This window comes from Podarcis muralis, chromosome 9, assembly GCF_964188315.1.
Source record: "Podarcis muralis chromosome 9, rPodMur119.hap1.1, whole genome shotgun sequence".
In the NCBI taxonomy this organism is placed as follows: domain Eukaryota; kingdom Metazoa; phylum Chordata; class Lepidosauria; order Squamata; family Lacertidae; genus Podarcis; species Podarcis muralis.
The window spans coordinates 17,145,541-17,171,614 of NC_135663.1; the positions used below are offsets into that span (position 1 = coordinate 17,145,541).

General features: G+C 43.4%; 1 protein-coding gene across 4 annotated transcripts in view; it reads left to right on the plus strand.

Annotated features, from left to right (window-relative positions):
* The window catches only part of CCSER1 (coiled-coil serine rich protein 1), a 730,500-nt gene that overhangs the window by 296,062 nt on the left and 408,364 nt on the right, over nucleotides 1-26,074 (plus strand). For all 4 annotated transcript variants that reach the window (XM_028743550.2, XM_028743548.2, XM_077933833.1 and 1 more), the window contains one exon: nucleotides 13,572-13,782. In XM_028743550.2, coding sequence (XP_028599383.2) covers nucleotides 13,572-13,782 — 211 coding nt within the window. The remainder of the gene's footprint in view (nucleotides 1-13,571; nucleotides 13,783-26,074) is intronic.

Genomic DNA, 26,074 nt, shown 5'->3' on the forward strand with positions numbered 1-26,074 from the left:
GCCAGAACCACCCAGACCTGCTTTAGTGATAGAAGTGTCACTAGAGCTGCCAAATGGACACCCCCTACAGGTCAAGGCGCTTTTGGATTCAGGCAGCTCCTGTAATTTTATGAGTAAGGAGTTTGCAGCTGAGCACCAGATACAGACCATCCCTTTAAGTAATCCCTTGCAGGTGACCACGATTGATGGCAGAGAGCTGTTGGGAGGAGAAGTTAGCCAACAGACTGTCCCGATGATAATGAGGGTGGCAAGGCACACCGAACGGATAGCGTTTAATGTGGCCACCTTGGGAGGAGCTCCCATCATCTTGGGGATGAGCTGGCTGGCGCTACACGATCCGCTAGTGGGCTGGCATCAGAGGGTGGTCTCCTTTGGGTCAGCGCATTGCCTAGAACACTGCAAGCAGGGGAAGGTTCAGGGCGGAGACAAAGTCACCCTAGCCGGGATGGAAGTAATGGGCAGAGGGAAGGTGCCCCCGCAATACGCAGATCTGAGCAACGTATTCAGCGAAAGGGAAGCAGACAAACTGCCGCCGCATAGACCCTTTGACTGTCGAATCAACCTACTCCCTGGGGCCCAACTCCCAGTGGGCAAGCTGTACGCCATGTCCGACAGGGAGATGCAGGAGCTGAGGGAGTTCATTGACAAAAACCTGAAGCGAGGTTTCATCAGAGAGTCCCGAGCGGTGGGGGGCAGCCCAGTGTTTTTTGTGGACAAAAAAAACACAGATAAGCCGAGACTTGTGTGTGACTTCAGGGCCTTGAATGCAGTGTCGGAACCCCTGGCTTTCCCTATGCCCCGAATTGATGACATTTTGACCAGGGTAAGGAAGGGAAAGATTTTTACAAAGCTGGACCTGCGGGGGGCGTACAATCTGATACGCATAAGGAAGGGAGATGAATGGAAGACCACCATGTTCACCCCTTTGGGAGCCTTTGAATACCTCGTTATGCCCTTCGGTCTACAAGGAGGCTCCGCGTGCTTTCAAGCGTTTATTAACCACGTTCTGGGGCCTTTGCTCTACAAGAACTGTGTGGCCTTTTTAGACGACGTGTTGGTGTATTCGGAGGATGAGGAGCAGCATGTGAGGGACGTTCGAGAAGTGTTGGGCAGGCTGCAAGCCAACCAGCTGTGGGTGAAACTGGAGAAGTGCCAGTTTCATACCAAGGAGGTGGAATTCCTGGGGTACCGCTTGTCAGACAAGGGATTGGCCATGGATCCAGGCAAGGTCCAAGCGGTACTGGAATGGAAGACACCGAAGACCAAGAAGGATGTGCAAAGATTCTTGGGGTTTGGGAACTTTTATCGGAAGTTCATCAAGAACTTTGCCCACTTGACGGCGCCCATCACCGACTGCCTCAGCAGCAAGAAGAAATTTGTTTGGACGGCGGAGGCGGAGCGAGCATTTGAAGAACTGAAAAGGGCTTTCGCCTCGGAAGAACAACTTCTGCATGTGGATTTACGAAAACCCATGAGAGTGGAAACCGATGCGTCCGACCGGGCGGTAGGGGCGGTACTTCTTCAACCGGGGAGGAGTATGTCAGAGTGGAGACCGTGTGCCTTCTTCTCGCGGAAGCTGAATAAATCCGAGAGGAACTACACGGTGTATGACAGGGAACTACTTGCCATTCACGAAGCGTTCCGGAGGTGGAGACATTTATTAATTGGGGCACAACAAAAGGTGCAAGTGTGCACCGACCACAAGAATTTAGAGTATTGGAGAACAGCTCGAGTGCTCAACCAACGACAAGTGAGATGGGCACAGGAATTCTCTAAATTCAACTTTGAAATTTGTTATGTGCCAGGTCCAGAAAACGTCAGGGCGGACGCTCTCTCACGCAAACCAGAGTATTGGGAGGGGGAGGGGGCGATTGAAGAGAGACATGTCATCCCTGAGGACCGCTGGGTGTGTGGGGCGGCGCTGGTGGGGCAACGAGAACTGGTAGAGGAAACGGAAAATGATGAATATGCCCAGGATAAGCTCAGAGGACTCAGGGGGGAGGGCGAGAGCCCCGAAGGTTTTGAGGAAAGAAATGGGGCATTGTATTACAAAGGGGCACTGTATATACCCGAAGGTGAATTGAGGGGGAGAGTACTCAAGCAGTTGCACGATAGCCCCACGGCGGGACATTTTGGGCAACACAAGACCATGTGGTTGGTTACCAGGGAATTCTGGTGGCCCAAGGTGAGGGAAGATGTAAGGGAGTATGTAAGAGGGTGTGACCAATGTCAGCGAGCCAAAGGGGAAAGACGGGCGCCGGCAGGGTTATTAGAACCATTACCCACACCAGAACGGCCTTGGGAAGCGGTATCAATAGATTTTATGACGGATCTGCCGAAGTCCAAGGGGAAAACAGCCATCATGGTAGTAGTAGACCTGTTAACAAAGATGTGCCACTTTGTAGCATGCTCACATGCAGTCACAGCGGAAGAAACAGCGAAGTTGTTTGTAGAACACATCTTTAGGTTGCACGGGGCTCCCTTGAGGGTGATCTCGGACCGCGGCAAACAATTTACTTCCAGGTTCTGGAGGAAGCTCATGAGCTTGCTGCACGTGGAAGTCAATTTTTCAACGGCCCGGCACCCTGAAACCAACGGGCAGGCGGAAAGAGCAAATGGCATTCTTCAACAATATCTGAGGTGTTATGTCAATGACAGAGAGAACGATTGGGTCGAAAAGTTGGCGCTGGCAGAATTTGCCTACAATAATGCGGAGAATGTGTCCACAGGGATGAGCCCCTTTTTGGCTAATTACGGGTGTCACCCCAGGGCATTTCCAGGGGAGGGAGGGGAGAGATGGAGCGTTCCAGCGGCTGAACATTTTGTAGAAGAGATGGAAGCGATCCATCATCAGCTCCAGCTCAACTTAGAAAGGGCCAAGGCACAATATAAGAAGCAGGCAGACAAGAACAGAAGGGAAGGTGAAACCATAAGGGTGGGGGATCAAGTGTGGCTGTCAACCCAAGGGTTGCCGTTCAAAGGGGGTTGTAAGAAATTGAGGCCCAGAAGATTGGGACCCTTTGAGGTCATTCAGCAGGTCAACCCGGTGGCTTTCAAACTCCGGTTACCCAACCACATGAAATTGCACCCAGTGTTCCACAGGTCGTTACTGTCACCATACAGGGGGGGACGTGAAGGGGAGCACGTCAGGGGACCAGCCTTGGAAGAGAGGGAACGCAGCAACCATGTAGCGGAAATCCTCGATTCCAGGTGGAAGGGAAATCAGGTAGAGTATTTGGTGGCGTGGGAAGGGGAACCGGAGTCAGAAAACACCTGGGTGACTGCAGGGGAGGTCAATGACGAGGTTTTAACAGAAACGTTCCACCAAAGATTCCCTAGGAAACCACAGCCGGTAGAAAGGTTTAGGAGGGAGTACTTCGGCACCACCGACGAGGAACAGGAAATGGAAGGATTCACGGAGTCGGAGTTGGAAGAGGGAATAGACTCCGAAGACGAGGAGTATCGAGAGACGAGGGACAGTAGCAGGTGGAGGGAAGTGTTCGAAACTTCGGACGATGAGGAAGGTTCTTTCAGGGGTTTTACTTCCTCCCAGCCCGGAGGGGAGGAGACGGGAGGGGGTGAAGGGGGCCCTGGAGGGGAGGTGGATGTCAGGGAACTGCCATCGGAAGGACAGGAGGTGCAAAGGCTCCCTCAGGTTGAAAGAGACGGAGCAGCTGAAGAGGGAACCAGTAGGGGGCGAGCAGGAACTTCCAGGGAAAGTGAGTCGGAGGGGTGGCTCAGAGACGTTTCCAGCGAAAACAGTGGAGAGGTCTCAGGACCTCCTATAGGGACACCCACGCCTCGCCGGAAACTGTCACGCAGAGAGTCCAGAAGACGTGTTTCCGTGAAAGAGCTTTTATGTTGGAAACGTTTCCGAAAGCAACCACTTTCGGATTCTACTAGCGATTGACGCAGCCATGCCGGAGGGGCTCCGTCACAGGCAGAGGTTTGAAAACCTGATCAAACTCTGAGGGACTTGCATTTTACGCACAAGCAGCTCATCATCCCACCACACTGGCTATTAACCATGTTGAATAGGACTGATGGGAGGGCTACAGATTTTCCATCACTATTTAAGTATTTTAGGTTGCAGGGCAGGGAAAGGCCTGTGCTTGAGACCTTGTAAAGGCTGCTGACAGTCAGGGTGGACAGCATTGCGCTAGATGGACCAACAACCTTTACTGGATACATACAGTTACCTATGTTCAACACCTCAGCTGCACTGTAGGAAAATAAGAAATGCATATATTCCATTTTTGATACTGTATCAATGTTAGGAGAGTTTACTTTATAAAAAGGTTATACATAACTTGTGCTTCTCCATATAACATTTATTTCCATCTTCCCTCTCCCAAAGCTAGACAGATCAACTAAACAATGTCTTTTTTAAAAAATCAGTTTATCTGAATCTGATTTTGGTCTGTCTCTTGGTCCCTTCCAGCTCCACAATTATATGATTCTATGTTTCTTTGGAGTCTCACACAGTCCTAGGTTCTGTCCCCCCCCCCCCCCCCCGCAAAGCCTTACTGAGATATTATCAAGCAGGCCTCCCTCATTTTTCCAGGTCTTACAAACTCAAAGGCTACCTTTTGAGTCTGTGTTACATTTGTGCCTGTCTGAGGTCCTTTGTGTGATATTTATTATCTTTCCACAGGTGCCCTGTAAATATTGCTTCCTCCAACATATACCTGGGTGGCAATTAATAGTTTGAGCCAGTTTGAAGGAAGGAAAATTTGACATGTAGCAATATAGGCAGCAAAACCTTCTGTTGGGTTTTATTAACAGTGTCAAAACCCCATGTTTTGCTAGTTGTTTTATTTAGCAGAATATGGCATACATTATGCAAATTCAGATGCTTATTGATAGGACTGCATGTTTCCTGCATGCTTTGTTAAATAATAATCAAAGACTAATGCAAACTATGAAGTTGTTCCATTGGGGGAGAGAGAAGCGCTAGGTTTCAATCTTTTGAAAAGGAATTGACAAGTTAGCTGTATTTTTTGTCTTCAAATCCATTAAAGCTCCTCTTTAACTGACCATAAAACAGGACTTCACATAAAAGCTCTTTTAACAATAACATTATCTTCTTACTTTTTTATACGATCATGAAATGGGATGGTTTTTATAGATGCAGTTTTCTTCCTCACTGATTAATCAAATTACTTATATTATGGATGTGAGGAATCTTCAGCAATTAGACACAACTCTTCTACAGTGAAACCTGTCCCTTTCTTTTTTACTGACTTAGCCATTCCATTGTCTCAGTTATTCATAAAAACCTCATATGATGCCTTGAATATTTTTGAGGGTGTGAACAGGAATTTGCATCCAAGTGCAGATTCTACCCTTTACATTAAATGGGTTGCACATTCAGGCTGTAATCCTACACTCACAAGTAAGTAAATCTCATTGAACTCAGTGGAACTTACTTCTGAGTAAATAAAATACCATTGCAGTATCTTTTGGATTAAGCTAGGCTAGGTTAATTAAATTTATATATTGCATCCTACTACAAAATGTCCTGAAGCAATTTACACCAGAGTAAAGGTACAGTAATAATAATACATAAGCATGGTCACACTTTGATCAGAATACAAAGCATTTGGTTGCTAGTGCTGCTCAAATGCCTTGGGAAAATAACAACAGAAACCAATCTGTGGATTAGTTTTTTGTTGTCAGTGGGATGTACATTGAATGAGCACCCTCATTTTTTACTCCCACTCGTAGAAGTGTTTGTGCATCCAGTTGTTAACAATCCCTTCATATTAGAAAGTAAATTGGATAGAAATGGATAAAAAGTGGATTTAGGATAGGGAGACATGAGTCAGTCAATTTTGGTCAGTTTCACTTTTACCCATTTTCAATCATGTTTGTTCCATTCCCTTTTGTGTAATAACATAAGCAGAATTAGAATTGTATTCATTTATATTACAAGCATTTCTTCCCTAAATATGGATGTTATATGCATTTCTTTGTTTCTATTCATACCTCCCTAAATATTCATGTGGTACGCATGATAAATATACAGTTTTGTATGCAGTTATATATGTGTATAGATGATAGATAGATAGATAGATAGATAGATAGATAGATAGATAGATAACTGCATTTGGATACATGCATTAGTCTGGGAACTGTGAATTAGGTCAGTTCTGCATTGAAATGCAGACTCAATTTGGGATAACCAGTGGAAATACAATATCCGTGGTGGAAAATGAACCATGCTGGAAATAGTTTATTTCACCTCCTGAGTGAAGTAGGGTAAAGGGCTGAAATAACTTGGGCCTATTTACACAGAAATATGTACCTCTGAAGTCACTGCCAATTCAGATTACTTTACCTGTTGATGAAAAGCAAACTGAATTGAAAGAGAATCATCAATCTCTGGCAAGACCAGGAGCTCCTGACATGACCTCTTTTCTGACCCTGAGTAAGCAACCCAGTTTTTATTTTTTGATGGATGGAATTCATTGCCGTCAGAGGTAAGGCGAGTGGTGTCCATTTCTCCAGTTTAAGAAGGTTGTGTGTTTTTTTTGAGCTTCAGCAGTGAAGCAGTTCAGACCGAGAACTTATATAATTGCTGGAGGCTCCACCTGTTATTGGCTCACAGACAGGCCTTGATTCAGGTGGGTGCTTACATGTACTTCCCCTGCCTCCCAAAAAGCCATGTGCAGTTAGCTGAGCATTTTGCTAGTGACCAAAAAACCTCCTTCTGGATTACCATCAACCCTGATCTTCTCGCCCTAGGGGTGATGGTTAGGTCTCAGAGTCAGCCAGGGCAACTGCTGTTGATACTTCCAGTCTTGGACCACTGATACCTGGGTGCAATGTAGGGGTTGTCATTTTCTTTGCAAATTTATTCAGTGAGGGGTCTTAAAATATGTTTCCGGGTAACTCAAATCTGATAATATTTATTGACTGGACAACATTGATAAGCCAAAGTTTGTTGAAGAAGCACATAAACTGCTTTTGGAAAACCTTCTGAAAATGTCAGGTAATACAAAATAAAAATAATATTAATATATCATATAACTGCAAGTACTTGGCAATCATTTTTAATGATTTCCATACAATTTTACACATGCATTCTACTTGCCAAACAAAACCAATTTATATTAATTTAACCAAAATAGCTTTTGAATTCCCAAGTCATATCACAGTTTTAGCACCTCTCATTTTTGAAAGTTGAAAGTTGAAAAATTCAACACGCTCTAACAATTTAACAGTTCTCAAAGTTGTTGGCAGTCCAGCAATGTTTTGAGGGCTCTGTTTCCCCTGTTTCCCCTCCAAGGAAAACCCAGATTTCAGGGCTGCTTAGGACTGATCTCTGGCAGGCTATTACCAGAGAAAGAGCCTTCTTGGATGTAGTGCCCATTTATGGAATTCCCTCTGCAGTGAAATAAGTTCATGGCACCAGAATTAATGTTTTGGCATCGAGCTATTTAATGGATTGTTATTTTATGTTTGTCCTGTAAGCATATAAACAAAACAAATACATAATAATGGGTAGAAAGAGAAATTTGACAGTTTCCAAATAACCAAGATAGTCAGCAAGAATGGGTGGGTGAAACAGTGAAATTTATTCTAAACAGGAACAGTTATTTCAGAACAAGGATGTTAGGGTAAAAACCAGAAACCCAAAACTCTGAATCAGGCAAACCAGAACATGGTTTACCTTCTGCCATGGGAGACTCAAAGGTGGATTTGGATGCTGAAAAATGGGAAGGAGTAGAAAGTGGATGACTTGCATTGCTTGTTGTTTGTGTTTCTTGGTAACGATTACAGAATTGGAAAATGCAACACACACGCATGCCTCTTTTTGTGAGATGCATGTTCCTACCTTTGGAGTCATTAGTCTCGATGTGTCCTTGCTGTTCATTCCTGTTCTTGGGTTATATGGATTTTTCTACTCCATCCATTCAATTGCTAAGCGAGCCTAGGCATTTCTTTCAGCCTGTATATTCCTTCGGACAAATGTTTTCTCAGGTTTTTCTCTCTAGCAACGGATCCACTTAATTAATTTCTGGTCTGTGTTTTAAATCGGACCATGAAAAGGTCATTGCAGCACTTAGAGTCTAGAAATGTGTGTGGACATTTTAATTAATGCAGTGGAGACCATTAAAACAATAGACTTTAGTTCCATGGATGTATTGAAAGAATACTTAGACAGATTAGGACCAAGTAGAAGTTTTTTTTTTTTAAAAAAAAGAACAAAAATGTTCCATATCACAACCTGATTAGTGCAAGAATGGCCAACAAGTTGTCCCACTGAATACAAGTTGCTGGGATTCCGAAGTGGGGAAAGTTCTGTTGCACTCAGGTCTTGCTTATGAGCTTCACATAGGCAACTGGGTGGCCACTGTGAGAACAGAATGCTGGACTAGATGGGCCTGATCCAGCAGGTCTCTTCTTATTTACCCTGCCTTGTTGTCTGCAACCAGTCTCCTGAGCTGAGTTCTTTGTCATCTGGGCTTCTTCTGATGTGTGAGGAGACTCTTCAAACTCACACATGCTGGAACAATTTTCTGCTTCTACTTCAATATAATGAAAGACAGATCAACCAGTATAATGTTAATATTCAAGATGGTTGGAAATGGAAAGAATTGAAGGACTGGAAAGCTGGAACTGCAGAGTGCAGAAAGTTTTCTGTTATGCTCAATTTAAAGTTGTTTCATCAAGGCCTTTAAGAATGTATAATGTGGAAATTCTTCCAACTGTTTGGACATTTCTTTCCTCATGCAAAGTCTTTGATTGCAAGCGTCAAAGTATTTGATTGCAGGAGGATTTCATCAATGGGTGGGAAACTGCACAACGATTTATAAACAACCCTTGCTTGGGCCATTATAGAGTGTACATTTGTGTGCAGTGTGTGCACATGCATGCATGCATATTCTTCTTTTTTAAACCTGATTTTCCTCTCAGAGGTGACTTTGAAAAGTCACAGCATGAAAATTGGCAATAAATGATGCTCAGTGCTAAAAGCTGTAAAATGTCAAATAACATGCACCTTACCCCATACTATGCATTTTAATCATCTAGCCTGTCTGTCATACACATTTTCAAAGTATTAGCCCTTAACAAAAAGGAAAGTGTGGAGAGCTGGGAAAGCTGATACACAAGCCAGTTAGACTTGGTTATTTGGACTTGGCTTGATTTAACTCCATTGACTTCAGTCAGTGGAATGAAATCACCATAATTGAACTTGAATTGGTTTCTGGATCAGAATGTAAATTGGCTTAAATCAAATTTAGTATTATGGAAATCCAAAGACCTACAAGGGAGAATGAGGGAAGAGGATTCCACAGTAAAAGATGTGAGGTTTGTTGATAATGTAATATCCATTTTTTAAAAAATAAATAAATCACATAACTGGACCCATTCTAGAAACATTTGTTTTGTGGCGTTGTAGTGATGGCCTGGTAAATGTGAAGTCCTTGTAGGGTGGGGGAGATTTGTGCCATGGTGTAAAATCAGTATAATAATTATAAGTGTAATATAATTATAAGTGTAATCCTATACAGACTTGCTAGGAAATAAGCCCCACTCAACTCAGTGACCCTTTCTTCTGACTAAACATGAAGATGTTTGCACTGGATAGTTAGGGAGTTGTGTCTGTCTGGAACGAGACTGCAAACTACTGCCCTTCCTCATTGCAATCATGGCAGAATCCTTCACTTCAGACAGCCCTTGCCCACAGAGAACACTGTACTTGTTTGAATCACTTGGAGTCACCCCATGCTCATACAAAGAACCAGTAAAAGGTAAAGGTAAAGGTACCTCTGCCCGTACGGGCCAGTCTTGACAGACTCTAGGGTTGTGCGCCCATCTCACTCAAGAGGCCGGGGGCCAGCGCTGTCCGGAGACACTTCCGGGTCACATGGCCAGCATGACATCGCTGCTCTGGCGAGCCAGAGCCGCACACGGAAACGCCGTTTACCTTCCCGCTAGTAAGCGGTCCCTATTTATCTACTTGCACCCGGGGGTGCTTTCGAACTGCTAGGTTGGCAGGCGCTGGGACCGAGCAGTGGGAGCGCACCCCGCCGCGGGGATTCGAACTGCCGACCTTTCGATCAGCAAGCCCTAGGTGCTGAGGCTTTTACCCACAGCGCCACCCGTGTCCCTACAAAGAACCAGTTGAAGTGTGGAAAAGAAAACTCTTCTCGTTGGAACAATCTGAACTGACTGAAATAAATTACTCATGGATGATTAAAAACCTGGGCTCTGTTTTACCCAGACACTGGCATACTGCAATTAAAGCGCTGCAAATTGAAATTCTTCATTCAGCCCATGACAGCCAACCTGTATGCAACTTGTTGATTTGCACCACCACTTTAGAATGCTGTAGAGTCTCCTAATTGGCTATTTGCGGCCTTTCTTAACCCCACAGATGTCTTACTTAGGCATCTTTTTTGTGGTTCAGTCACAGAGTTAATCTGCAGACATATGCCGCTCAAATTCAAGAATGCCAAGTTTTAGAACAGTGCAGGATTTTCTGTGAAGATTGGTTTTGTGGATCACCTTGCTGTGGTGCATAATTTTAGAAAAAAGTAGATTGCCATCATGAGGGTAGAGCCTCTGTCTGATTTTACCTTGTGCAGTCCTTTGATTGGAAAGTTCTTTGGAAATAATAAATATGCTTCTTATTAAGATTTTGGTTCGGGGTTTTACCATCAGGTTACTGCTTAGGAATCACTACGGTATTCCTAATCTAACTAAGATTTTGTCTAAAATTCTGTTTGGGAATGAACAACTCTGACATAATACCCACTGTGGCCTTTTGATCTGCTGGTAGAGCTTTTCTGAGGCAGACCGTTTTGCTTGTCTCTCACTTGCTAAGCTGGTGTCAAGAAGTGAAGGCACTAGGAGCCCATTGTTTGTACTCCAGCTCATTCTCCTGTGGCTTTGTTGCAAGCCCTGCTGATGAGAACTAAGAAGATTAAGCTAAGTAATCTTTGAATCTTGGTGTCGGTGAAGTTTAAATTCTTATAAACTGTCAAACCTCATAAATATGAGGATCAATGTAAGAAGGAAATAAAAATCCAGAAAGAGTGGCTTACTTATTTACCTACCTACACACACACAAACACACACACACACACACACACACCTGTAAAAATTTCATCAATATGATCTGATGCTCAGGTTTATCTTTTTCCATGTTGAGTATGTGGATGCATGAGAATATGTGTCTGGCAAGAGTTCATGGCTGATTGTGCTATGAATTGACCTAAAGAGCAGAAACAGAGAATCTAATTCATGCAGCTCTTGGTGGGGTGAGGGATGTAGGGAGAGGAAGAGGAAGATCAGGGAGAGGAAGATCAGAAATACAACATAGGGTGGTCGTCTGTCTTACTTTACAGAAGAGAGTCCTCTAGTTGAACTGCTGTCCAAAGAACCTTAAGAAGGGGAAATGGGGTCCTTGAACTTGCCTATCAGTAGTCAGCACCTGGAAAGCAGTGAGCAAGAACACAGGTCACCTTTCTTAGAATCATATAATTACAGAATTGCAGTGCAGGGATAAGCAGTTGTTCCATACAGGGATCAAACCTGCAAGTTATCAGCACCACGCTCTACCACGCATCTTCCCTCCTATGGTGAGATGTCTGGGTTTTTGTTTTTTTTTTAAAAAAAAAACACTATTAGTATCTATGCATATAACTTGGCATGTACAAATATGTGCCCACTTTTGTTTTTTAGTTATTAGATATTTCATTTGCTTATGGAACCGGTTGTAGGCATTGCCCCACCCCTGCTCAAAACAAAACATGTGGAACCACAGTAATAAGGAAATACAACTGATGACATACAATTAAGCTTCACTGACACAAAGATTTTCAGATTATTTTGTGTTTAATCTTCTTAGTTCGTATCCACTGTACTTGCAACACTGGTTCAATATAATAAGAGTTTCAAAGTGTGATTAATTTCCATGCTCTTGAGGATCATGCCGGGGTGCCGGGGGGGGGGGATGTGCAGCTAAAGATTGAATGAGGGACTTTTCAATAAATCCTTGCACATGTTTTACCTCCAAATTGCTGATGGAAAACCAGCACTTATTTAACATTATTATTATTATTACATTTATATCCCACCTTTCCTCCTTGGTGCTCAAGGTGCCATACATCGTTGTCCTCCCATTCCTCTCTCTCACAATAACTTAAACTCTTGCCATGCTTTTTGTCCTTAAAACTTGGCGCCATTCATGTATTCATCTCCTCTTGTCCAGGGCTTAAATGGTGTTTACTTTTAATGATTTAAAGTATAGAGATATCTTTTAGAGTGCATAAAGGAATTGTGTTGTGCTCTTTGAAGGCAGATCCGAACTGGTATCTTCTCTAGGTCTTTCACATCTCCTTGAACAAAACTTTTCACTGCACTGATGTTTCATCTTATCAGGTTATAGAGCTCGCTTTTGCTTAAATAATTGGTCTTAAAATAGGGTCACAGGCAACCTACATTCGGTCACACCAGGGGACACCACCTAATATTTTATTTTGTACTTTATGAGGAAGGACATGATAAAGTAGGATGATAGAGGGCTTAGGTAGAGATTGGGAGGGCAAAGAAAGACATATATAATAAAAAAGAAAAGAAAAGCGGATGTTATATTCTGGTGTATCTTGACTTGAATATATTCCCCTTTGTTGGCCTTCCATTAGGCAGTGATTTACTGTAACTCAGAGCCGGCCCACCCATGTGGTGGGCTGAAGCAGCCTCCTCAGGCAATGGAAGCACAAGAGGTGGTGCCCCACCTGTCCCTGCTGCCAGAAAGCCCCAAGCGGAAGGTGTTCTGGGACGCGGCCTTGCCACTTACCTTCCTCTCCCCTTGTGGGACACCCCCTGCCTCATGCCAGCTTTGGCAAGAGGGTGGTGTTCCAGTGTTCGGCATTGCTTGCTCGTCTTTCCTACTCCTAAGGTAGGGAAGATGAGCAACAAGACCTTGCAGAATGTCCCCTCTCACTGTGTTTTGGTGACAGGGGGCTGTTCTGCAGGCAAGGGAAGTGGTGGGCTGGGTGTAGCGTTGTGGGAGGGGAGACGGGGGGTGGGAATCACATTCCTGTATCGCCTCGTGGAGAAATGGTGTAAATCATCTGCTGTAAATCATCTTATCTTTCTTGCCTGGAAGTACTATTTTTCTTCTTTCCCTTTTTCTTTTTATACTCACTTCTTTACACACTTAACTTTCTTATGTTCATTTTGGATCTCATTGCCTCTAGATTTATGAATCAGCCCCTTACACTCTTTTAATAAGTGTCTGGATTACACATTGCTATTTTCAGGTGTTCTCTCGTCTTTCATTCTTACCTTGCTATCCATCCTCTTCCTTCCATCCTTCTGCTGGTGCTTTTGATGTTGCTTTTTTTGCAAGCAGTTTTTTTGTGGTTAATCTTGTTACATACTGTACAGCCCCTGAGTTTTTATTTAGATGCTTAAGACATTAAGATGATGTAGCAGGTTGGGTTACCGGTGATCTCAGATATGAAAAAATGAAACTAACCAATTTAAATTACGGCATTCTCTCCTGAAAACATTAGTATTGCAGCTAATGATCTTAACTTATATCTTGACAGGAATCTTTCTCTGAAGTTGTCAAAGGAAGTGGATCGAGGAGAAGCGAGGTGCCCTCGTGTCAGCCAACTGGCTAGCAGCCCGTCGGTGGAGTGGCCTTTTGCAGCCATCGAAGATGGTGGAGGGATGGAATCTTTGCCCTACCGACTGATGATGCAAGACTGTACAGCTGTCAAAACATTACTTCTGAAAATGAAGAGGGTTCTCCAAGAGGTAAGGGTTTAAATGACTGAAAGGCTGCTGTTTTTCTATGTTAATGGTGATGGAAAATACCAGAACTAACTACGGGAGGTTGATCTTCTGGCATTTGCTTTTGCAAACTATTAATTTATTGATTTAAAAAACAAAATGTCCATAGCTAAATTGTCCATAGCTGTCCAATCTTGATCATGATGCTTCAAGCCCCTGTAATACATTGACTTTTGAGAAGAATAGAGGGAAATAAAGTGCTCTTGTTGACAGCATGATAAAACAAGATGGAAAACTAAAAGGGAAAGGGAATTGGAGGAGGGGTTAAGATTGGAGAGGAATTTAAAGAGAGATTAACTGGTAAGTAAAGTTTAATGGAAGCAGGCTGACTTGACTGACAATGGTCCCTGGCCACATGGAACATTCATTGTACATTACTGTTCGTCACAAGGCAAAGCAGTCATCTGATCACTGAGCCATGCGACTAGATTGATTTCCATCTGCCTCTGATGTTGGCATTGTTTTTAAACACTCTATCAAAGATCTTGAAATCGATCTGGTCACTCAGAAGAGCAATTGGTGAGCTGTGTAGCAACTGCTTCCATTGGAAACTATTTTGTGAAAGAGATTATGTCCTGTTTCAGCCATAAGGTTAATGTGATGTATATGAACCTACTTGTACCTCTTCTCTCCACATGGCCAAAAGATCTGCTTCCGTTTTCTACTAAGCACAGTTTATTGTTTCTTCTCAATCAAGGATGGCAGTCAGCCATGGTTTATCCAAACTAGCCAGAATCAGAAACCACAGTTTGATCTTGAGTTGTTCGGTCATATCATGGTTCAAACTCACTGTGTTTTTGTTTCAGTTTGGACGTCATGCCAGAGGAAGACAGAGAAGGTTGTGGGGAGTAAACAAGCTTAGTTTAGTTCATGCAGAACTAAGCTTTCATTTAATATTGTGTTCGGACACAGCTGATAGGAAATCTCTTTCGACAGAGGTAGATAGACGTTTCACAAATTAAAGTCAACACTTTATATTGCAGTTATTACATGATGAACATGCAGATATTGACACAGTTTATATTGTGCATTTCCCCTCCATTATTCATATTTTACAGAGCATGGAGAAATTACTTTTATAAAGTTTCCTAAGATGATGTGAAGTGAGTGTCTAATCTTATTCTGACTATATGAGTTCAGAAACTACTCAGTTTTTCAAAATTAAAACAAAAATAGAACCAATATGAGCTATGAGAAAGGACACCAATGCTCCAGTTCCACAACTCCCCCCCCCTTTCCCCATCATAGCTTACTCATGATCAAGAGTATATTCATAAACATGAGGGCTAGTATTATAAAAAGAGAAGATCTCTAGAATCTGAACCTGATCATAGATTTCAACAAAATCAAGGGAGCTTCCCAATAGCCAGACAGGTATTTATTGTGGGACTGCTGTTCTTCTTTTATGCAAGTTTTTCACAGCATCCATTTGACGTCATTATCATTAGAATGCCAGCCTGTATTTTGCCTCCATTTAATATTGATTTACCCTTTCATGAGGAAAATCCCATATATATTTAAAAAAAAATCAAAAGCACCTCTTGCCACCTACCCGTTTGCAATATCAAAACCACCTGTTTACCGTATTGAACTCCTGTCCAGAAGCACCTCAACAGCTCTTTATTTTGGTGATAAGATTGGCATTTTATATGAAAGGAGCTTTTAAGAGATTGGTACATCTCTCTGTCAGCCCAACAAATATCACAAATGACTGGCAAATTAAGAGGCAGTTATCAGTTTATTAAATCTCTCCAGGTTTCTTTAGCTAACCAAGTTTGTAATTAACCAGTATATTGTTACTGATTTATTCAACATCTTCATTTAAAGTAGTCACTTCTTCTTTTTTAATCAAGTAATTCATGCTGGAAATGGGTAATTCCTTCATTACATGCTGCTTTAACATGCATTGCGTGTGAATTTTACATAAATAATAATAATAATAATAAGGCATCAGATTCTGATAGTATTGTTGTCGGTTTGGCAGTCGGTTTATTTCTTTTTAATGTTTGTCTCCCATTTACAAACCAAACAGTTTGCCAATATATAGTTCACTATTTTGGCTTTCATTTGTAGATGCAATGTTGATGAATGATGACTGTGAAGATTTTGGTATGGGCTGCAGTATCAACCGTTTTGATACGGCAGACATTCCTTATGGAAGTTAAAGATCTTCCAGCAGAATTCAAGCCATTGTAATGGTTTGTGCTACTTGTTTTTCTGCCAGGCAAACTGTCTGAACAAAATATCTATTAAAAGAGACTTAGCTGTGGGTGCATTACAGTGCCCGCACCAGCAATTACTTCTTCGTGAACTGCCCCAGGCAAGTGAATGTGACCACAGAATCGATCCACAGGAAAAAATAACCCCCAAATATGAAACTCTCTTTCAAATCTGCTGCCCATCTCTCCTTGTAGTCTACTGGAACTTTGTTGGTAAGAAGTGAGGGTGAACTAGATGAAGTGATCTGTGGCATAATCCTTTTCACGCTTACTCAGGAGTAAGTTCCACTGTTTTCAAGGAGGCTTCTGCCTGTACATAGCATTGTAGTTTTAACTGAGTATGTGAACTATAAGATAAAGGAGAAGTAGTTGTGTGTTTCAGGGAGGGAGAAGAACAAGAGAACATCATTGCCATCACCTCAGATAGCAAGACTTTCATGGGTGCAGTGCAGAGTTTTTGTCATGCTCAGCTTCCTTTTGAGGTAGCCCAGGGATCCACCAAAATATCCTTTGTCCATACAACAGTCAGAAAAGATGCATAGGCAGTTAGTTACAAATAGTAAAAACTTCTAAACTATTGGTATAGAAAAATGCTAGTTTCAAACTCTGTTCTGGTCTGAAATGAAAAAGGCTGGTTAAAGCCATGTCTTGGAACAACCAACTGAGAGCTCTTTACATACTGAAATACACATGGAGAGAGAGATAGATAACAAAATGGTGGCGCATTTCCTCACAAAGTTTGAAGTCATGTCATTGGCTAAGCCTGACAGGACAACTTAGTCTATGGTTTAGTCTCTCCATGCACTAATTAGATTCAAGCATGCTAGAGTTATATGAGGCCGGAACCCACACCTTTAAGCACGGTTAAACCTAATGGGGGACATGCATGAAGAATTAAAGCTTGAGAGTAGCAGGCTGAAGGAGAATGAAACAGCAACATCTGCCTGCTAAATGCCAGGCTCACACCTGGGTCTTAACTTCTTCTCCAGCCCCTTTGACATATATATTTAAAGGTAGAAAGCATAATGATGTAGTTGTTTGCCTACTTAAATGCTTAAGTGGCTAGAACAGCACAAAAAATAAAGTAAAATCAGCCCAGTTAATTCCCACCATCATTATCTCAATTGTCCATTATTAATTTGCTATTGTTGGCCGTAATAAAGCAGCCAAAATGAGCCAATTCCCCAACCGAGTTTGCTGTGCATCTATTGTTGCCTCGGGCTCGTCATTTCAAATACACCTGAGCTTTCTTGGCAAAAAGAGCTGATTGTCCCAATAAATTGGCATATGTTGGAGACTGCATTGCAAATAATCTGCAAGCAACCGGAAGATGTTTCACACACACAAAAGTCCAGGAAAGTGTGGATTACACTCCGTCCTTTCCATAGCCTGTGAGTAATTTTGAGCTAAATGATGTGCTGCTTAATGACAGCAGAGATAAAAATGTTCCTGATAATGAGGAAGACAAAGTTTAATAATGTTAATGATAACAAGGCTCCTAATGAGTTCCCCAACTCTGTTAATAAAGAGCAATAGGAAATAGAAGTGGGATAAGAAAGGAGGGCACTACAGACAGAGGAGTTCCCGACCCATGTTATGCAGTAATTGAATCTCCTAACAGCTTAATGGGATTGAAGGAATTAAAATGTCAAGTTGTCAAACATAATTTTCTAATGTGCAAAGCAACACTAACTATGTAGGCAAGAACTTAAAAGTAACTCTGTCCCCTTTTTGGACTTCATCCATATCTACTGTAGATTTAAAATGGGATTGTGCCACATGTTAATATGTTTCACTTGTTCTCTCGTTTTGCGCTTCCCTTGTTTTTGGTCCAGAAGCTGCTGTATATGCAGAATGCAGCCTCCTGGCTGCTACTGGGAGATTCCCATCAACACCTGTTTCAAGATCTAAACTTGCTGTTGGAATTCCCTCCCTGTTACCATTTAGCTAGTACCACTGGTACTTTGTTCAGATTCCTGCTCAAGATACTTAAGACCCTTCATTGTCTTAAGGCTTTTCTGCTTACACAGGGCTTTTCTGATGTGTAGCTCGACCATCAATTATTGTGTACCACTGTCCAGATGTTGACTCAAGTATTTATAGTCTGTTTTATGGATGTGTTATGTTCATCACCTAAATCCTTTGTTTAATGTACAGTATATAAGGGACATGGGTGGTGCTGTGGTCTAAACCACTGAGCCTTGGGCTTGCTGATTGGAAGATCGGCAGTTCGAATCTCCGTGACGGGGTGAGCTCCCGTTGCTCAGTCCCAGCTCCTTCCAACCTAGCAGTTCAAAAGCATGTCAAAGTGCAAGTAGATAAATAGGTACTGCTCTGGTGGGAAGGTAAACAGTGTTTTTGTGTGCTGCTCTGGTTTCACCAGAAGTGGCTTAATCATGCTGGCAACATGACCCGGAAAAACTGTCTGTGGACAAACGTTGGCTCCCTCGGCCAGTAAAGCAAGATGAACGCCACAACCCCAGAGTCGTCTGCGACTGGATTTAACTTTCAGGGGTCCTTTACCTTTACCTTTTATATAACTCTATAAATAAACAGGCTCACTTTAAAGTAGGCATGGGGACCCTGTGGTCCTCCAGATGTTGTTGGACTCCATCTCCCATCAGCCCCAGCTTGCATGGCAAATGGTTGGGGGTGATGGGAGTTGTAGTCCAACAACATCTGGAAGGCACCAAGTTCTCCTTCCTGGCTTTATGGGGCAATGTTGGAAAGTGGCATAAGAGGGAAAGAGAAAAACTCTGAAGCAGAATAATCTGCCTTTCTCCCCTGGAGATGAAATAGGGTCAGATAAAATAAATCACAACTTTTAATGTACAGGAGAGGAAAATCTCAGGCAAGTCTGGAAAGAAAAGGAGCAGTCAGAAACAGTAGAGTCAGAAATTCAAGGATCCTCTGGAGCAGCATTAGGGGAAGCTATGATGTAGGGGTTAATGTGTTGTCCTAGTACTATGGAGAGACCCAGATGAGAATTCCTTTCTCTATCAAGAAGCACATTGCATGACCTTGGGCTATTCATTATCTTGCACCCAAACTTACTACAAAATGTTGTTGTAAGGCTAAATTGGGACTGGGTTGGAATGGCTAGCTAGTAGCTATAATAACTTCACTTTGCTGTGTTACATTTAAAAAACTGTGCTTGAGCAAGTTATTGTAGTATGCAGATAAACTTACTGGTCAATAAAGCAGTCCTTATTTATTACCAGTAGACAATCTAGCTCCTAATAAGTAGAGACACTCATTAGCGGTGTCTAGTATCACTCATTAATTCTCTGTGCATCAATGCCAGTTACCAAACAGCAAATGAGAACTGGGGAGACAGAGTTAATCTTTGTTTAATTTCACAATATGAACACTTCTCCACCCAGTGTCCAAATTCCTGTTTCATTTATGGCAGATTGCCAAGCAAAAGTATTCTTCTTCAGCGCTCATATCTGAAAGACAAGATTCTTCCCCTACCCGCACATGTCTTATTTCAAATCTGAAGGCAGATAACCCACATGGATACAAAGATACTCTGAAGTATTGCTCCTGTTACCTCGACAGACTCTGAACACTACAAAGCAAGTTACCAATGATACAGCTAGATGACTACCAGTTCGCTTATCTCTGCAGAACAGGACTGAGATAGCTAAAATAACTATCTACCCATGAATCTCTCATATCCTTGAATTCTTTCTTCTGAGAAGATAATTTTTGCTCTTTTGCTATGAAGAGCACTGTTATTTTTATGCTAGAGAAAAGAGGAAAACAGTGCTGGTTCTGTCTTTAAAATATATATAAAGCATATTTTTATGCCAGATAGAGGAAAAGGCCTAAAGTGGCGATTTTGTCCTGAAATATATAAAGTGTGGCTGTCTGGCAATAAGGAGTCCATTACCTTTCCCTCTCAGACCCCATTACTCATAATTCTTTTAATCTTCCCATGTTGTTTTTGCATACTAATTTAGTTCTTTATTGAGATTAGCATTTCATCACCCTGGGACGAATATTTGTCCTAATTACTGCATCAAACTAAATCGAAACAGCTAAACTTCCTCATTTCACGTGTGTGTGTGTGTTTAGGGTGCTCCACACACACAACTACACACCACTGGTGGTAGCATAAATATAACTGGTAGCATTTGTTTCCTTCACTGTTTGTGATTACAATTTCAAAGGCATAAATTGGGAAAATGGCTCTATCGGACAGACAGCTTGCCCTTGGTGTCCCATCAGTGACAATCTGATGCCAGATGACTATTGGCAAATATAAAATGTCTTTATTTCCTTCGGTATTGGGCTAGATGGATAAATATTTGATGGATAAATATTTGTGAGGCAGTTTCCTATGTTCGAATCTAATTCTGGTGCATAGGAAAACACAGGTCCCCCCTTCTTGAAATCTGAAGAAATAATGCCCATTTTACCACCTCATTCATCTGCATCTATATACGAAGTTTGCTGATACAAGTACCGTGATCCAAAGGAACTTCTTACATAAGGGTAACAGGATTTCACATTGCAGTGTAATGTTTTTGTAGTTTTCACTGCTTTAGCTTCCACAGCCTGTGAGGCAATGAGTATTATAAATTAATAGCTTTTGGACTGTGAAAACTGAGCACCACAAGTAATGCTGAAATACCTGGTTGAATTATAGAATTGTAAAGTTCGAAGGGACCCCAAGGGTTATCTAGTCCAACCCCCTGTAATGAAGGAATCTCAACGAAAGCATCCCTAACAGACGGCCATCAAACTTCTGCTTAAAAACCTCTGGGGAGAAGAGCCTACCACCTCTTGTGGGAGTCTGTTCCACTGTTGTACAGCTCTTACTGCCAGAAAGTTCTTCCTGATGTTCAGTCAGAATCTCCTTTCTTGTAACGTGAAGAAATTGGTTCAAAAGAAAACAGTAGATGTACTGCAGATATTTGAATATGGCTGTCATATCTCCTCTCAGTCTCGTCTTTTCCAGGTTAAACATACCCAGCTCCTTCAACTGTTGCTCATAAGGCTTGGATTCTAATCCCTTGATCATCTTGGTCACCCTCCTCTGCACACGTTCCAGCTTGTCTATATCCTTCTTAAATTGTGGTACTTGGAACTGGACACAATATTCCAGGTGTGGTTTGACCAAGGCAGAGTGGAATGGTGCTGTTAATTCCCTTGATTGGGACACTATACTTCTGTCAATGCAGCCTAGAAAGCTTGTTTTCTTTTGCTCTGGAGGATAGTACCAGAGCTGGTGGGGGTCAAGAAGCATTTATCCAATGTTATCTTCTTGAATGTGAGATTGGAGTGCTCCTAATACCCATTTTCTATAGGTGAACTAGGAGGAGACTATGGTTGATGGTATCAAAAGCTGGTGAGAGTTCTACTAAGAACAACAGGGTATATGACCAAGGCATATTCAGGGTCAGGTTGAATTTCCTTGAGGATCAGATTTAGCCCACATGTTATTTTTTAGCCATCCCAGATCAAGACCACAAGCAAAGAAGGTCCACAAACTACAGTATTTTTGGTCAATGGCAAGAGTACTAAAATCTAATTTGCCAATAGCTACTCCATATGATCCATTGTTAATGTGTGGGCACATATAGCGTTAGAGGCTTTTATGTGCCGATATAAATTTTGGCAGCTGTTCAGATGCAACTTAAAAAGTGTTTTTTGCTGGTGGCTGTATCAAAATGTTCTAAACAATTATACTGTGGGATGATAAGGAAGCCCATTATAATGCAAATTGTGCTGCCGTTTTGTGACAAACTACTCTGTGTTCTTGTAAGAAAACGATTTGCACATTATCTGCTATTAAATTAGCCTTTCTAATTTAAAGCAAATATGATTACATTTCAGTTTGTGTTTCAAATAATTATTTCTGAAACTAGCTGTACTCCTTTCAAAAGTGCATTGCTTTAGAAGGTGGTGTTTCTTTATGACAAGTGTAAATGGAAAATAAATAATAATAATAATAAACCCAAATGGTAGATAAAATTAGTTGCACTAATAGGGTGAAAAATCTGTGATGACAGGGACGCAGTGCTTCTGAGGCCTCAATTACATGTAAATGTCTCTTAAATGCTAGCAAGGGAAAATATATACAATATGTTTATTTCAGTAGGTTACATATACATGTTATTAAAATTCCCTGAAAAGGCTACAGCTACATGACGCTAGAAAGTAACAACATATCCAGGGATACATAAAACTTGCAGCTTTCTAATTCACACACATATATTTATCCTTCCCTACACCATACTAAAAGGGACGTGGGTGGCGCTGTGGGTTAAAGCCTCAGCGCCTAGGGCTTGCCGATCGAAAGGTTGGCGGTTCTAATCCCCGCGGCGGGGTGTGCTCCTGTTGTTCGGTCCCAGCGCCTGCCAACCTAGCAGTTCGAAAGCACCCCCGGGTGCAAGTAGATAAATAGGGACCGCTTACCAGCGGGAAGGTAAACAGCGTTTCCGTGTGCGGCTCTGGCTCGCCAGAGCAGTGATGTCACGCTGGCCACGTGACCCGGAAGTGTCTCCGGACAGCGCTGGCCCCCGGCCTCTTGAGTGAGATGGGCGCACAACCCTAGAGTCTGTCAAGACTGGCCCGTACGGGCAGGGGTACCTTTACCTTTACCTTTACACCATACTAAACCACATGGGGGCATTGAAATAAAGGGGACTGGCACACATTTGACCACTTCTCTGCTTTCTCTTTCCAGAGGCCTGTTGTATTAGCTCCCACCTAGCATAGGAAAGTGGGGAGGTTGCTGTTGTGCTCATGTTCTGTGTGTGGCCATCTGGGATTGACTACTGTGAAAACAGGATTCTGGACTAGGTGTACCTTCACAAGGTTGCTGAAATTTGCATCCTGCCCTCTGCACCACCATATTTGTTTATTGTGCTTATGCGAGAATGGGAACACCCAGTTCACCGTATATGGGCCCTCCTACTGCACCCGTTATTTATAGAGCTCTGATTGGCGCTGTCAGGGGCTCAGGAGCAGAGGCGCAGGGGAGAGAGGGAATGGAGAGCGAAGGGGAAGAATCTGAGGGCAGCGGAGGGCAGAATGACAGTGACCCGAGAGATTCCATAAGCCTCTCCAGTGAATCGGAAGATTCCCAGAAGGGGGCGCCGATGGCCAGGGCAAGGGGGGTCCCAGGGGGGACACACCAGAAGCAGGGGGCCAGCGGAGACTCCCAAAGCAGTAGCTGGAAATCAGGACCAGCTTCCCCACCAGAGCGTAGTGGGGGGGGGGGGGAAGAGCCCCATAGGTCAGAGTCAACGTCTCCTCCGGCAAGCAGGGAGGAGGGGTCAGACCCAGCTGGCATCCCCGAAGAGGGAAGCAGCGACTGGAGCAGTATAACGGTCAGAAGGAAGGTGGCAGGCTGGGGGCGCGCGCCAAGTTCAAATGTACAGGCGCGCGGGACAGCAGAAAACCCGGATTGGGAACCAGGTCCTAAAGCTCGCTGGAGGGAGGGGGAAGACTCAGGGGACTCAGCATCAGAAGAGTCCAGGAAGGGCAAGACCTCGGCGGACAAGAGGACCCAGAGGAGGAGGGAGCAGAGGAAGAGGTGGAGCAAGGCTAGGGTCTTAAACTGCTGTCTGGGGGGAGGAGACTCAGACGGAGCTTCGGCGGTCTAGGGTTTAAGACGTAGAGCTGCGCGCCGTGGCTGTAAAAGAGAAACTGAACTTCAATAAAGACTATTTTATATAACAACTGACTGGCGTTGGTCCTCTGTGAGCTGGGACCTGAGGCAGCTCTGACAGGCGCAAATGGGAGCCTTCCTCTCATCGGGAAAAGCTGGCATGGGGATGTATGATTCTGACCGGCACCAAAACCAGAAGCAAAACAAAGTGTTAAAACCCCTTCCTCGTTGAGCATTTCCTTTCCCTATGCACCATTTCATCTGCTTTAAGAAAAATAAGGTATGCAAGGGCACACCATATGATAAACCACATGACTGGTTTGGCCCTTAGTCCCCTGATATTCCTTGGATGTTTTGCTTGTAAAACTATGATGTGGCCCTCCAGATGTTGCTGGACTGTGACTCCCTTCATCCCTGGCTATTGGCCATAGCGGCTGAAGTTGAGAATGGATTTCATGCTCTTTATTCAGCTCATAGTGGTGAGGAGAAATGGAAGTTCCCCCAGAATGTCTGCTATATATATACATTATTTACACAATGGGCCCCACGTGATTGGCTAATTCACCTGTAGGCCAATCAGGTTGCGGATTCACTTCCACCTGGGGCTGGATTGAGTGGCTCCTGTGGGCCAATCAGACTGCTGCATTCTGGACCCTATTGTTCTAGGACCAATCAGACTGCTGCATCTGAATCCTATTGTTCTAGGACCAATCAGACTGCTGCCCTTTGGATCCTATTCAACTCAGTACATAACACCGGCCCTAAGCTGATGCCAATTAGCCACAGCTTCTCCACCCCTTCTGTCAAGGAGCCTCCTGTTTCATTAAGGGCAAAGCATTGAGGCAAACCCAGTTCCACATGAGGAATATGCATGGAAAGAAAAATGTGCTTCATTTATGAATAATCTCCAAGTGAGGGAATTATTATTTTTACCCATAATGGGAAAGCTGTCCAGAAAGGCGTAGTGTGCAGGTAATCTCACTCCTTGACAAACCTACTTGTGCCTTTGGCATTTGCTTCAGCAGGTAATTCATCCAGACACTGACCTTGCCAACACGTCAAGGATTCCATTTCCTCTAAGGTTAACTTCTTCTTATATTCATTTAGCAGAAATATGCTTTCTGCCTTATAGCGGCTTTGTATGTTGTTAGGAAGCACAAGTGACATTGGGCACACTCCTTTCACAGTTCTGACGCAACGTGTGGAAAGACCATTCACATACTTCCCCCACAGTGACGCACATGAGTTTCATACGCATCTGGAAAGACTATCAAGGCTGTGCACCACCTCCAGTATTGGAGCTGGCATGCCTCTGGATGCCAGCTGTTGCAGAGACGAAGTTGTGCTCATGTCTTGTTTGCGAGCTTTCCGTGGGCATCTAGTTGTCAAGGATGCTGAGCTAGATAGGCCTTCTATCAAGCAAGGCTCTTCTTAGCACTCAGATCTCACATAGGGGTTTGAATGAGAAAATTCAGATATGTGCACGTGCACATGAGCATTCTTCTGCCCATAGCTGTCCAGGGCTGTGCATCTGGAGAGGATTTTAAGCCTGCCCTGCTGTTTTTTGTTTGTTTAAATTGTGCCTCTCCCAACCTGGTATTTTCTCCGGGGGTGGGGGTGGGGGTACAGGCATTATGCATATAGGTGTGACCCTCTTTCTCAAGGAGAAACAATTAAAACCTCTCCTTCCCTGGTATTACAACTCTGATCAAATTGATCAGCAGGATGGCACTGTGGGTTAAACCACAGAGCATAGGGCTTGCCGATCAGAAGGTTGGCGGTTGAAATCCCTACAATGGGGTTAGTTCCCATTGCTTGGTCCCTGCTCCTGCCAACCTAGCAGTTCGAAAGCACGAAGTGCAAGTAGATAAATAGGTACCGCTCCAGCGGGAAGGTGAACGGCGTTTCCGTGTGCTTCTCTGGTTCGCCAGAAGCGGCTTAGTCATGCTGGCCACATGACCTGGAAGCTGTACGTCAGCTCCCTTGGCCAATAAAGCGAGATGAGCGTCGCAACCCCAGAGTCGTCCGCAACTGGACCTAATGGTTAAGGTTCTCTTGATGTTTTATATATAATGCTGCATCACTGAGACTTACCAAGCAAGCAGGACAACCAGAGATGTGGTCTATGAGATGTGCAGGTCTCAGGTTGTGAAGGCTTTGGGGGGTGGGGAATAGACAAATCAATAATTTGCATTGGACCTGGTATTTGGCACACTGGTACTAAAGTAAACATGTCAGATGTCATGGGGGGGGGGAGAGAAAGATAGTAGCATATTATTTATCTGCATGCAACCCTATTTCGTTTCGACCATGTGACCTGTGTGGACATCACTGTTTCCTTGGCCTGACATATTGGCCTCGGCACTTCTCCAGGGGCTGGCTACTGGGGCTTTGCAATATTCTGGATCACGGG